Below are 13,676 nucleotides of genomic sequence, written 5' to 3'. Positions count from 1 at the left end.
AGGCCGAAAACCGACTTCTGCGCATGGGCCACGAAGTTTCAATCGCACTGTACGTGCGCGCCCGCACGTGGTATTTTGTGGAAGAGCCACACTCAAGGGGCCAAAGAGCCGCATGTGGCTCGCGAGCCGCGGTTTGCCGACCACTGACCTAGATTATGGTCCCACCTTCCTCACCTACCAGCCAAATCACCTTGGAAACTGGTTTGCCTTTACGAGCTTCATCTCTGCCTTGTCAAATCCCAGAGTAGTTGCCTAGATTTCATAAGCTCACATCTATTAAAATGCTTTGAAATTATGAATCACTATTTAAATATAAGGTACCATTATTTCTATTATAACTTACTAGAGGCCGAATGCATGAAATTCGTGCAAGGAGCTCGGCCCTCACAGCTGTGGTGGCTTGCCTCAGCCCTCGCAGCCCTGGCTTCGTTCAGAAGGACATCCGGAAGGATGTCCAGAAGGTCGTTTGGCTCTCCGGTCTAATTAGCATATTACGATTTTATTATTATAGATAACCTGAACTCTTTTTTTAAAAAAAATATATTTTATTGATTTTTTACAGGGAGGAAGAGAGAGGGAGAGAAATAGAGAGCCAGAAACATCGATGAGAGAGAAACATCGATTCAGCTGCCTCCTGCACACCCCCCACTGGGGATGCGCCTGCAACCCCAGCACATGCCCTTGACCGGAATCGAACCCAGGACCCTTCAGTCTGCAGGCCGACGCTCCATCCGCTGAGCCAAACCAGCCAGGGCTGATAACCTGAACTCTTAACATTTCCCATCAAATTGCCTAAAACTGTTGAAGATGATTGCTATACCAGTACACAGTTAAGGAAAGGAATGAACCTCACATATTTCACAAAAGAAGTGAATTGGTGATGGATAAGGTTTCCAATATAAAGATACATCAGTTCTCCGTTACCTGCAGTTTCACTTTCCATTTCTGTTATTGGCTGATAACCATGGTCCAAATATAGTAAATGAAAAATTCCAGAAATAAACCATTCATAAGTTTTAAACTTCATGCTGTTCTGAGTAACATGATGAAATTGTTTACTATCCTGCTGCATCCCTCCCAGAATGTGAGCCATCCCTTGTCTGGCATATCCATGCTGTATACACTACCCACCCATTAGTCACTTAGTAGTCATCTCAGTATCAGATCAGTTATCAGAGTAAGAGAGACTACATTCACTTAAGTTTTATTACAGTATATTATTATAACTGTTCTATTTTATTATTAGTCGTTACAATGAATTAAACTTTATCATAGGTATGTATGTACAAAACACAGTATGTATAGAGTTTGGTACTATATTTGGTTTCAGGCATCCACTGGGGTCTTGGAAAGTATCCTTCATAAATTAGGGGGGACTTCTGTATCTTCTGCAATTTTAAACTAGGTCCATTAACAAGTATGAAAAGTGGTTAAGAGTTGGGGCTATAGTAAGAATGCTTGGGTTCAAATCCTAGCACTTCTAGCTGTGTGACTCAGGGCAACCAACTTAACCTCTCTGGCCTCAGTTTCCTCATAATATTAGTGTCTAGTTCAAAGGTTGAGGTGAACATTCAAAAACATGATGTGACATAGAAGGGTTCATATAATATCAGCTATCATTATTACTATCATTATTACCATGACACAGATAAAAGTGACAGACTAGTATACAGGCATATCTAATGGTTTTCATAATGTTTATTTTTAAATTCACAGATAATCTCAAATTAATATATTTAGTAATGATCATTAATGCCCTTTAAATATTAGGGAACTACAAAAAAGATATGTTCACATTAATATAAATTAACTGCTGATCATTTTTAGAGAGACTAGATTATAAATAAAGCATTACCTGATGTGGCTTGTCTGCTCGCTGAAAAAAATCACAGTAAATGTACCCCAACAATCCTTCAGATTCATGAACCACAGCCTAGAAAAAACAATTTAATTTAGTGGTAAATGAGTCAATCAGAAACTCTACAAGTTGAAAACCATCCCCAACACAAGAATCTATACAGGTTGTGGTAGAAGTAGGTTTATAGTTATGAGTACACAAAACAGCTTATTCTTGTATTATTATTTATTAATTATTGTGTTATTTTCCATACGAACAACCGTAAACTTACTTTTGCACCATCCTGTATATAAATCATGCACAGCTATAAATATAGATATTTTATTACTTTCTACATCCCATATTATTTCAAGATAGATTCTATTTTTTCTTCATCTTTTGGGTGATTTTGATTTGGGTAATTCTGTCCAGGAGAAGAAACCCTCCTTGTTTGGGCCATTCAACTGATACCTCTACCAAATACAGCTCCTCAGATTGTTCACAAATCACCAAAAGGAGTTGGAAATAAGTGTTGTCTCAAAAGTTTTAGCAGCAAAATTATTTTTCCTTCAAACTGTAGAATGTAATGATATATGTTCATACAAATTATAACCCTTGGACACAGAAATAACAAAAGGTAGCCTCTGGTTTCAGTTGACAATCAATAAAATCATTATTTATGACTTTACCCAAAACTGAACCTAAGAAGGCTCAACCACTAGTCTCCATCCTGCCTTCTTTGTCTTTTTACACCTTGAGGATTCTGCCAAAGAGAACCTAAGTTTTATGCTTTAAAACTTCCTATAAAGCATATATTATTAATTCAACAAACATCTATTAACACCTTCTGGATGCTAGGAACTGTTCACAGTATTTGGCATACAGCAGTGAACAAAACACAAATAGTCCTGCCCAGGGGGCTCACATCCTGCAGACACTTCTTTGCCCTTTACACTCTATCCTTTTATTCTTGTTACCAGTTTTCTTTTCACTGTACATCTGTATTTTATCAATCTCCATCATTTTTTGAAGTACATTATATACAAACAGAGAAATACTTAGATAATTAAGTACAGTGATATAAGGTGCTCCCATTCATTCTATCCTTTCAGTTCCACCACTACATCGATTCCATGTTCACAGAACAAGCCAAGGAACAATGAGATAGCTTTCGTTTCTTGAAATATAGTGACAAGAGTACTGTGTGATAGGCAAATAAACAACACATAAAACACCATAACAACACAAAGTCTTCGTGATAAACATATGGGTCAATAAATCTTGAAACTCTTATCAGGGAAAAATAAAAATACTCACGCCTCAAACAAAGTGGGCTCTAAAGGAGATGAGTGGATTCTAGGCTTAAAGTTATTATCAAAGAAGTCAAATCAAAACATGGGACATAAATTCATATCTCATGCAAATTAAGCTCCTACAAAATTGGAAGGGGTTGGAAGAAAAGGAAATGTGACCAATGCAGTGGGTTCAGAAATGAACCTAAAAGGACACTTAGCATGGCAGGAATGTAAAAAAGTAATGACAGATTTTCCTATAATTACAATTTGTCAAACATATGAAGACTCAACCTCCTAGCAGATTCCTAAATATATTTTTTTCAAAGAACTAACTCTGCTGTTATATACTTACATTAATTTTCAGCAGCAACTGATTTTAGAGAACAATGTTTCTTTCATACAGTGTCCTAAGTCAGAAGTGGTCATTCAGGTTTTTTTGTAAAACAGGACTAAGGTGAGATCTGCTCCAATAGGCAAAACTAACTTAAAGATGAAAGTGCTATTAACTCAATTATTAAACCCAAGAAATAGTAAAGTAATACAACTTTACACAAACTGGGATGCTTACCAGTTTTCGGACATCTTCACACCACACCTCTCCTTTTGCAGGCTGCTCTGCATACAATGCAATTCCCAACAGTTTATTAAATAAAATGTTAAGGCCTTCCATGCATGCTCCAAGGGAGAAAAATGGGCAATATAAACTGGGCTCAATATTATACCTAAGAGAAAGAAAAAAAGTTCAAAAGCATTTTGTTTAATTCAGTTTCATAAGGTAAATTCAAAGAGCTTTTCATTTAAAATTTAGAATCATACCAGCTATTTAAAAAGGATTAAAACATAAAGGTATGTTTCTAACTTTTGAGGGCATTTCAGACTCAGTTTTCTTCAGAAGATAAGCAGTCTAATTACTACTAGTAGTAAATAATATTAGTAATTATGGTAGACATACCATTCCTTAATCTTCACTCCTTTCAGGTTTAGTCTTTCACTGATTCAGTTAAGCAGTCTGTCTATCTCAATCAACCATACCACACACAATTTTTATTTTATACATATACATACTTATATACAAAATCTGACCAGTTCGAGCTATAACAGTAAACCTCACTTTATGAAATGTGTTACAATATAAGAATTGTAACACATTTTCGTAAATATTAAACAAATACAAATTCTGAGACACATGAAGTGAACTTAAAATTCACACCTGTTAAAATATTTGTTAATGGAAAAATATCTGTAATATAAACAATTAATTTATCTGTTTTGTAGTTTTATTTCTTAAATAAAGAAGAGCATACTAGCAAGGCTAATTATTCCTCATCTAAAACCAACTTTTTAATGCACTATTGCAATATAAACCAAAGGACATCCGGAACACGGGAATAAATATTCACTTTAGAGTCATTAAGTCAGGCCAAACTTTATAACCACAGCCAGAAAGCATAGCTCTAGAATAATAGTCAAGTACTTATTTTATTCCACTTTCTAGGATTAACAACATGCATACATACAAATAAAAATATACAAACCTAGACTTATTACTAAATGGGTGATTTGATTTAGTGAGTGAGCATAAACTGCACCACAAATAAGATTTGGGCTATAGAGATCCACAAATTTACAACTTAGTTTCTGATCAATTTTTAAATAAAAATAGAATCTCAATGTTGAAAGAGACGCTAGTGGTCCAGTGTCCTTACTCACTCACTGATTCACTCATGCAGGTGGTCGACAAACCAAGGGGATGTTGGAGGTAAGGAATGGGAAGAGAGTCTGTCTCCAAGAAGCTCACAGCGAAGGAGGCAGAGAAGTGAAATGACTATACTGTCTCCTGAGCCTAGACAGGGGCTAGGGGAAGTTGCTCAATAGACACTGTTAAAGGAATGAGTGAACAAGTACTAAACAGCAGGGCAGCAAAAGAGAGCATGATGACTTTACCTGTACCAGAAGGGGTTAAAATTAAGAAGCAGGATTTTGCAGGGCAGGGTAGGAATGAAGGATGAGATAAGAGAGAAGAAGGAAATTCCAAGGAGAAGCAACAATGTGACAGCCATATGAAGGCATGAAAGGTAACTTATAGTAACCAGGTAGATAAATATGTGCGTTCATAATGCAGGGAACAAATGGGAAACGAGAGGAGAGGAGACTGGACACAAGTGGTGAGGTCCAGACAACTTAAGTCCTGAGACACCAACCTGAGGAATTAGAATTTTATATTGTAGGCCCATGGTCTCTTAACTTTTTGATTATGTAACCCTATCAATAAAATATTGTTTGAGTTATTCAAGAGTATTCAACCTAAATAGAAATATATTTATAAATTATATGCATGTGCTATTGTTCTACTTCATTCCAAAACAAACAAAAAAAGACATTTTTATAAGATACAGAAAAATAAATCTAAACAATTTCTTATATTTTATGTACATATCCTTAATGGATTGCTTACAGGTCGTGAGATATGAAAGACTGCTTCTGTAGGCAAGAGAGAAGCAATCTGATGCCAACACTGAGAGGTTGACAGTAGTGTGGGGAATACTGGAAGAGGCACGGAGAACAGAGTAAACTATCAAGAGCCTGAATGAGAGCAATAGCAGTGGGATCAAGGATAAGGAGACAGATTTGAATTTGTTTTTCTTTTAAGTGAAAAATTATCAGGACGGTGTGAATGACTGGATTTAAAGGGTAAGAAAGAACAGTCTAGAAGCAGGTTTTTGGCTTGAGCAAAAGGGTGGACAGAGTTGCAGAGTCATTTAATCTGAGCAGTGAAGACAAAGAAGCGAGATGGTATCACGTCAGTGGGAGAAGAAAGGAGGGTGTGGGCAATTGTGAGACAAGAATGGAGGGTTTACAAAAATAAATTCAGTTTGGAGACACTGATATTGAGGTGTTCATGGGATGTCAAATACTCAGGACACTAAGACTGAGGAGACCTCATCGTTCAGGTGTGAGTTAAAGCTGCAGACAGAGATAGGGTCATCAGGGAAGGGTGATGTGGGTGAGAAGAGGATTAAGAGCAAATCCCTGGACTTCCAAATGAAGGGAGGGAAGGAAGACTGAAAAATTAGAGCTGTTAGAGAATTGAAAGGAAGGTAAATCATGGAAATAAGGGAGAAATGCATTTAAAAAAAGGAAATAATTGAGTCCTCTGATTTCTGGTTTAACATGTAAGGAGCCTTGAAAGTATTACGCCATCCCAAGAAGTGAAAAGTAGAACCGACTGAAAATCACTAACTCTTCCTAGTTCCAGCAAAGAACTGAGGTCATAGAGAAAAATCACAGCCCCCTAAACTGAAAAGACATGTAGGCAGTTATACGATTCTCCAGTGTGCACAAATCTGACAGTTAAAAACTCCAGGGAGACCTAGTTTAAGGAGGAATCCCCACACTTTTAGGAGTTTTGGCTTAGGGGGCCCTACCAGGCTCTCACAGTGAAGATCAAGAAAAATTCCCCCATATTTCCTGCCAGGGAAGGAAAAATTATCCATTACGAAATACACCAAAACATTGTTATTCTTAATAAGGCCTGCCCTAAAAAGAAACTCTTTTTTTAAAAAGTATATATTTTTATTGATTTCAGAGAGGAAGGAAGAGGGAGAAAGAGATAGAAACATTCATGATGAGAGAGAATCATGGACTGGCTGCCTCCTGCAAGTCCCCCACTGGGGATCGAGCTCACAACCCGGGCATGTGCCCTTGACTAGAATCGAACCTGGGACCATTCAGTTCTCAGGCCAACGCTCTATCCACTGAGCCAAACCGGCTAGGGCGAAAGAAACTCTTTTACCAGAGGGTGGGGAAATAGCCAACCAGAGCCCCTTTTAGCCTTCTTGTCTCATCAATGCAGGGAGAGGAACTGAAAAGTACTTGTTAAAAGTCACAGCCAAGGGACACAGGCTCACTAACACACTGAGACCTAATGATAGGACTAGAAAGCATCTCCTCTCCCACAAGTCATTACATCAATAGAGCTTTTATAACACAACAGGGAAATACAACTGAAAGAACTGCATGTCTCAGACTATATTTAAATATAAGTCCCTAGAGAAACCCAAAGACAATAGAGCAGTGGTTCTCAACCTTCCTAATGCCGCGACCCTTTAATACAGTTCCTCATGTTGTGGTGACCCCCAATTTCATTGTTACAAATTGAACATAATTAAAGCATAGTGATTAATCACAAAAACAATATGTAATTATATATGTGTTTTCCAATGGTCTTAGGCGACCCCTGTGAAAGGGTCGTTCGACCTCCAAAGGGGGCGCGACCCACAGGTTGAGAACCGCTGCAATAGAGGAAACAGAAAAGGTAAAGTTTAACTTCCCAAACCACAGCTACTGCAAAAAGTAAACACAGCCTAATCCAGGGGTGGGCAAACTTTTTGACTGGAGGGCCACAATGGGTTCTTAAAGTGGACGGGAGGGCCGGAACAAAAGCATGGATGGAGTGTTTGTGTGAACTAATATAAATTCAAAGTAAACATCATTACATAAAAGGGTACGGTCTTTTTTTTTTTTAGTTTTATTCATTTCAAACGGGCCGAATCCGGCCCGCGGGCCGTAGTTTGCCCACGGCTGGCCCTAGGCAGATAAACATAGAACCTCACACCAAAGCCCTATTTATCTCCATTTCTTTTACCTAGTACATCATGTCCAAGTTTCAACAAAGACTTTGAAATCACGCTAAAAGACAGAAACACAGTTTAAAGAGACAGAACAAGCAACAGAACCAGATTCAGATATGTCAGAAATATTAGAATTATCAGGTTTAGAATTTGAAATAACTATGATTAATATACCAAGGGTTCAAAAGGAATAAGTAGAGAATACACAAGAATACATGGCGAATATAAGAAGAAAGACAGAAACTCTAAAAAATGAATTAAAAAGGAAATGCTAGAAATCAAAAACATTTAAACAGAAATGAAGGTCTTTGATAGGCTCATCAGCAGACTGGATACTGCTGAGGAAACACTGAGTGAACTTACAGAATGTCAACAGAAATTTCCAAAACTAAAATGCAAAGAGAAAAAAAAGAATAAAAAAGACAGATGAGAACACCCAAAGAATTGTGGGACAATTACAAAGGTGTGATGCACACGTATTGGCAATACCAGAAGGAGAAGAGAGAGAAAAAGAAACAAAAGAAATATTTGAAGTAATAATGACTGAAAACTTTCCAGATTAAAGATAAACACCAAACCACAGATCCAGGAAGGTCAAAGAACACTAAGCAGAAAAACAAAACAAATAAACTCCACTTAGGCATATATCATAGTTAGGCTGCAGAAAAAAACAAAACAAAAACATCTTCAATGAGGCCAGAAGAAAACCACCTCCATAGAGGAACAAGGATAAGAATTACTTTAGACTTCTCTTCAGAAACCATGCATGCAAGGGGAGTGTGATGTGAAATACCACAAACTTTGAATTCTGTATCCATCAAAATTATCCTTCAAAAGTGGAGAAATAAAAACTTTCTTGGACAAACAAAAATTGAGGGAATTTTACCCTAGTAGATCTGACTTGCAAAGGGTGTTAAAAGAAGTTCTTCAGGAAGAAGAAAAATGATAGTCAGAAACCTGAATCTACAGAAAGAAAGAAAGAGCATTGAAGAAGGAAGAAATGAAGATATAAAAATAGTTTTATTTCTTATTTTTAAATAATTGAACAGACAACAGTTTGTTCAGAATAATAGTAGCAACAATGTATTAAGTGACTGTAACTTATGGATAAGTGAAATGCATGACAGAAAAATTATGAGGGACTGAAAAGAATAACTGGGTACTTGCACTAACCATGAAGCAGTACAGTATTATATGAAAGTGAACTTAGATTATTTGTAAACATGTATTGTAAACCTTAGGGCAACTAATATAAAAGGATTTCAAAAAGAGAGGAGAAAAACTGGAATCAAAATAATTAAGATCATACAAAGCAGAAACGAGTGAAAGGCAAAATAAAAAGAAACAATAAGAACAATGAAAACAGCAACAAATGTGGCAGACGTTAATCCAATTATATAACTAATCACTTTAAACATTAATGGTATAAATATAACCATTACAATACAGAGATTGCCTGTGTGGCTCAGTTGATTGAGTGTTCCCATGCACTAAAAGGTCCCTGGCTGATTGATTCCTGGTCAGGGCACATGTCTGGGTTGCGGGCTTAATCCCCAGTAGGGGGGCGTGCAAGAGGCAGCCGATTGATGTTTCTCACTCTCATCAATGTTTCTCCATCTCCCTTCCTCTCTCTCTAAAATCAATAAAAACATTTAAAAAATAAACAAGACCCAACAATAAGTTGTCTATAAGACATTCACTTTAAATATAAAGATAGATCAAAAGTAAAGTAATAGAGATATATCATGCTAACACTAATCAAAAGAAAGTTGCTACATTAATTTCAAACAAAGCAGACCTCAGAAAAAGGAAAGTTATTAAGGAAAAGGATAAAGAGGGACATTATGTAATGATAAAGTGATCAATTCTCCAAGAAGACACAACAATCCTTAATGTTCATGCACCTAACAACAGAGCTTCAAAATACAAGAGGCAAATATTGATAGTTCTGTAAGGAGAAATAGAGGAATCCACTATGACAGCTGGAGACTTCAATATCCACCTATCAAAAATGAACACATCCAGCAGGTAGAAAATCTGTGAAAACAGAGTTGAACTCAACAGCATGATCAACTGGATATGATTGACATATAGAGACTGCTTCATCCAACAGTGGCATACACATTCTTATAAATATCACATTGAAAATTCACCAAGATAGACCACACTCGAGAAAATAAAACACACCTTAACAAATTTCAAAAAACAGAAAGCTTACAATACATACTCTCAGAACAAAATGGGATTAATCTAGAAATCAAAACCAGAAAGCTAGAAACCACAAAGTATTTAAAGATTAAACAACATACTCCCAAATAATATATGAGTAAAAACCTCAAAAACTTTTAAAATAAAAATACAATTTATAATTTGTGGGGTGCAGTAAAAGCAGTGTTTTGAGGAACATTAATAGCAATTCAAAATATTAGAAAAGAAGAGAGATCTAAAGTCAATAATCTAAGCTTCCATCATAGGAAGGTAGGCAAAAGACTGTCCCCCAAATATTGGGGATGTGTGCTCTAATTTCTGATTGCTACTTCTGATCTCAGATGTGCAGACAAAGATGTGGACAGACTGTTGCCAAGCTCCTCCTACCTCTGGCTAAAGTAACTTTTGGGAAACTTAAAAAACCCAGTGCTTTTTTATTCCTCCTTCATTTTTCACCTTTCCCCTTTGAGAAGCCAAATATTAAAGAACAGGACATTCAAAAACACCAGCATATATTAGGTAAATTAGAAACAGACTATGCACAACCTAAGGAAAGGCTCAGAAAAAACATAAAAAGGCATTAAGTTTACACCTCAGGTTGATCCTCAGCATAGAGACAGCATCAAAAACAATAAACAAAAGCAGTGACAACAACAACAAAAAAGTAAACCCTGGGGGAGGGGGAGAATCTGATTTCCAGAGTTACCACATAATTAGATTCAAATGCCAGTGTTCAACAAATAAATCTCAAGGCATATAAAGAAATAGGAAAATATGACTCATTCAAAATAAAAATATATTAAAAAGAATTTGTCCCTAAAAGGACTTAATGGAAGATACAGCAGGTAAAGACTTTAAAACAATAATCTTAAGGATACTCAAAGAACTAAAGGAAGATGTAGAGAAAATTTAAAAAAAAATGTGTGAATGGAATGGAAATATCAATAAAGAGAAAGAAACACACACACACATACACACACACAAAACCCACAAAGAAATTCTGAAGCTGAAAACTACAACAACTAAAATGTAAAATTTATTAGAAAAATTCAGAAGCAGAAAAAAATAATTAGTGATCTTGAAGATAAAAAAGAAAATGGAACCCTGGCTGGTGCTCCGTGGTTAGAGTATCAGCCTGCACTCTATAGGGAGGGTTCTGCGTTCGATTCCTGGTCAATGGAAAAAATATCCTCAGGTGAGGATTAACAACAACAATAAACAAATAAAAACAAACAAAAAAGAAATTATAGAACCTGAGGAACAGAAAAAAAAAGATATTGAAGAAATGTAGAGTACAGAGATCTATGGGATAACACCAAATGGACCAACATGCACATTGTGGGAGTCCCAGAAGAATGGGTCAGAGAGAATATTTTAAAAATAATAATGGCTGTAAACTTTCCGAATTTTAGAAAAGACATGAATATAAACATCCAAGAAGCTCAGCAAACTCTAAGAAAAATGAACTCAGACACATACCAAGACACATTATAATCAAACTTTCAAAGAAAAAGGGCAAATACATTTTTCCAATTTTTAAATAAATATATTTTTATTGATTTTAGAGAAGAGAGAAGGATAGAGAGATAGAAACATCAATGATGTGAGAGAATCATTGATCAGCTGTCTCCTGCACTCCACACACTGACCTGTGCCTTGACTGGAATCAGACTGTGACCTCCTGGTTCAAAAGTTGACGCTCCACCACTGAGCTACGCCGGCCAGGCCAATTTTTAAAAAAAATTGATTTTAGAGAGAGGAGAAGACAGAGAGAGAGAGAGAGAAAAACAATGACTGGCTGCCTCCTGCACATCCCCTACTAGGGATTGAGCCCGCAACACAGGCATGTGATGCTATAAGGTGCCCAGACTAGGAATCCAACCAGCAACCTTTTGGTGCACTGGATGATGCTCAACCAACTGAGCCACACTGGCCAGGACCAAAGGGCAAATCTTGAAAGCAGCGAGAGAAGTCAGTCATCACATACAAGGGATCCTCAACAAGATTTCTGCAAATTTTTATCATATTTTGGAGACCGGAAGACTGTGGGCCAATGTATTCAAAGTTTTATAAGAAAAAAACAGTTGGCCTCTTTCTGTCTCTGGCCACCAAAGGGAGAGGAGCTGCCGCCATGTCCACCCACGTTAAATGGATACTCATGTACAACTGCTCAAGCTTCCTGGTCAAGAAAAACAGATCATGGCTGGGTAGCACAGTTGGTTAGAGCCTCGTTATTCCGATACGCCAAGGTGTGGGTTTGATCTCTGGTCAGGGCACATACAAGAAGCAACCAATGAATACATAAATAAGTGGAACAACAAATATCTCTCTCACTCTCTCTCATCAATAAAAAAAAAAAAAAAGAAATTACTTACAATAGGAAAAAGTTATATAGCACTGAATCCAAAAATCTGAAGGCCTGAAATTGCTTCCACTACAAGGGCTGATTCACCACAAGTTGGTGGGTGTGGAGCCCGCAGCCCATGACAAAGGTATGGTGGTCATCATGTAGTGGAGATCTGACCAGCAAAAGCCACCCTCCTACTAGTGTGGATCATCAATCAGTTTGGTTCTATCTTTTTTTAAAAAAATATATTTTATTGATTTTTTACAGAGAGGAAGGGAGAGGGATAGAGAGTTAGAAACTCCAGAAAACTGGGATCTTAAGCCAGCCAAAGGAATGACATTTCAATTTTTCATTTTATTATTTTATTATTATTTAGTTAGCTTTTTTTTTGTTGCTCTTTTATTTGTTTTCCCTTTTTCTGTTTGTTGCTTTATTTCCTACTTCTTTTCACAATATTTTTTCATACCACGTTAGCAGCAGACACGTGAGCAGCACGCTCTTGTCCAAGGAGCATCAGCCTTGTGAGCAGCCTGCCTCAGGCCTAAGATCAGCAGCCTCATGTGGCCTGCCCCTGTCCAAGGAGCAGCAGCTGTGTGAGTGGCCCTCTTCCCCGTCCGAGGAACAGCAACCACGCAAGCAGTCCGACCTGTCCGAGGAGCAGCAGCCGCACAAGCAGTCTACCTACATCTGAGGAGCGGCAGCCCTGTGCAGCCCGTCCCCATCCGAGGAGCAGCAGCTGGGCACAGCCCGCACCCTGCAATAGTCCAAGGAGCAGCAGCTGCACAAGCATCTTGCCCTCGTCCTAGAAGCAAGAGCCGCACGAGCAGCCTGCCCAATCTGAGGAACAGCAGCTGTGTGAGCAGCCCACCCCCATCCGAGGAGCAGCAGTTCTGCGAGCGGCCCGTTCCCATTCAAGAAGCAGCAGCAGCCCACCCCGGTCCGAGGAGCAGCAGCTGGGCACAGCCCGCACCCTGCAATAGTCCAAGGAGCAGCAGCTGCACAAGCATCTTGCCCTCCTCCTAGAAGCAAGAGCCGCACGAGAAGCCTGCCCAATCCGAGGAACAGCAGCTGTGTGAGCAGCCCACCCCCATCCGAGGAGCAGCAGTTCTGCGAGCGGCCCGTTCCCATTCAAGAAGCAGCAGCAGCCCACCCCGGTCCGAGGAGCAGCAGCCACGCAGGCAGCTCACTCCCATCCAAAGAGCAGCAGCCTCGCAAGCAGCCCACCCCCGTCCACGGAGCAGCAGACTTGCAATCAACCTGTCCAAGTCCAAGGAGCAGTAGCCCCACAAGCAGCCCACCACATCAGAGGAACAACAGCAGCGTGCAGCCAGCCCCCATTCAAGGAACAGCAGTCACGA

General features: G+C 38.4%; 1 protein-coding gene across 2 annotated transcripts in view; it reads right to left on the bottom strand.

The window, feature by feature from the left end:
* The window catches only part of MIPEP (mitochondrial intermediate peptidase), a 213,713-nt gene that overhangs the window by 116,639 nt on the left and 83,398 nt on the right, over window positions 1–13,676 (bottom strand). For both annotated transcript variants that reach the window (XM_014548582.1, XM_005877283.2), the window contains 2 exons: window positions 3,701–3,854; window positions 1,856–1,933 (listed from right to left, as the gene is read on the bottom strand). In XM_014548582.1, the coding sequence (XP_014404068.1) occupies window positions 1,856–1,933; window positions 3,701–3,854 (232 nt within the window). The remainder of the gene's footprint in view (window positions 1–1,855; window positions 1,934–3,700; window positions 3,855–13,676) is intronic.

This window comes from Myotis brandtii, unplaced genomic scaffold (genome assembly GCF_000412655.1).
Source record: "Myotis brandtii unplaced genomic scaffold, ASM41265v1 scaffold516, whole genome shotgun sequence".
NCBI lineage: Eukaryota > Metazoa > Chordata > Mammalia > Chiroptera > Vespertilionidae > Myotis > Myotis brandtii.
Note: the sequence above shows the minus strand (reverse complement) of the source record. Positions and strands in the feature narration are given on the sequence as shown.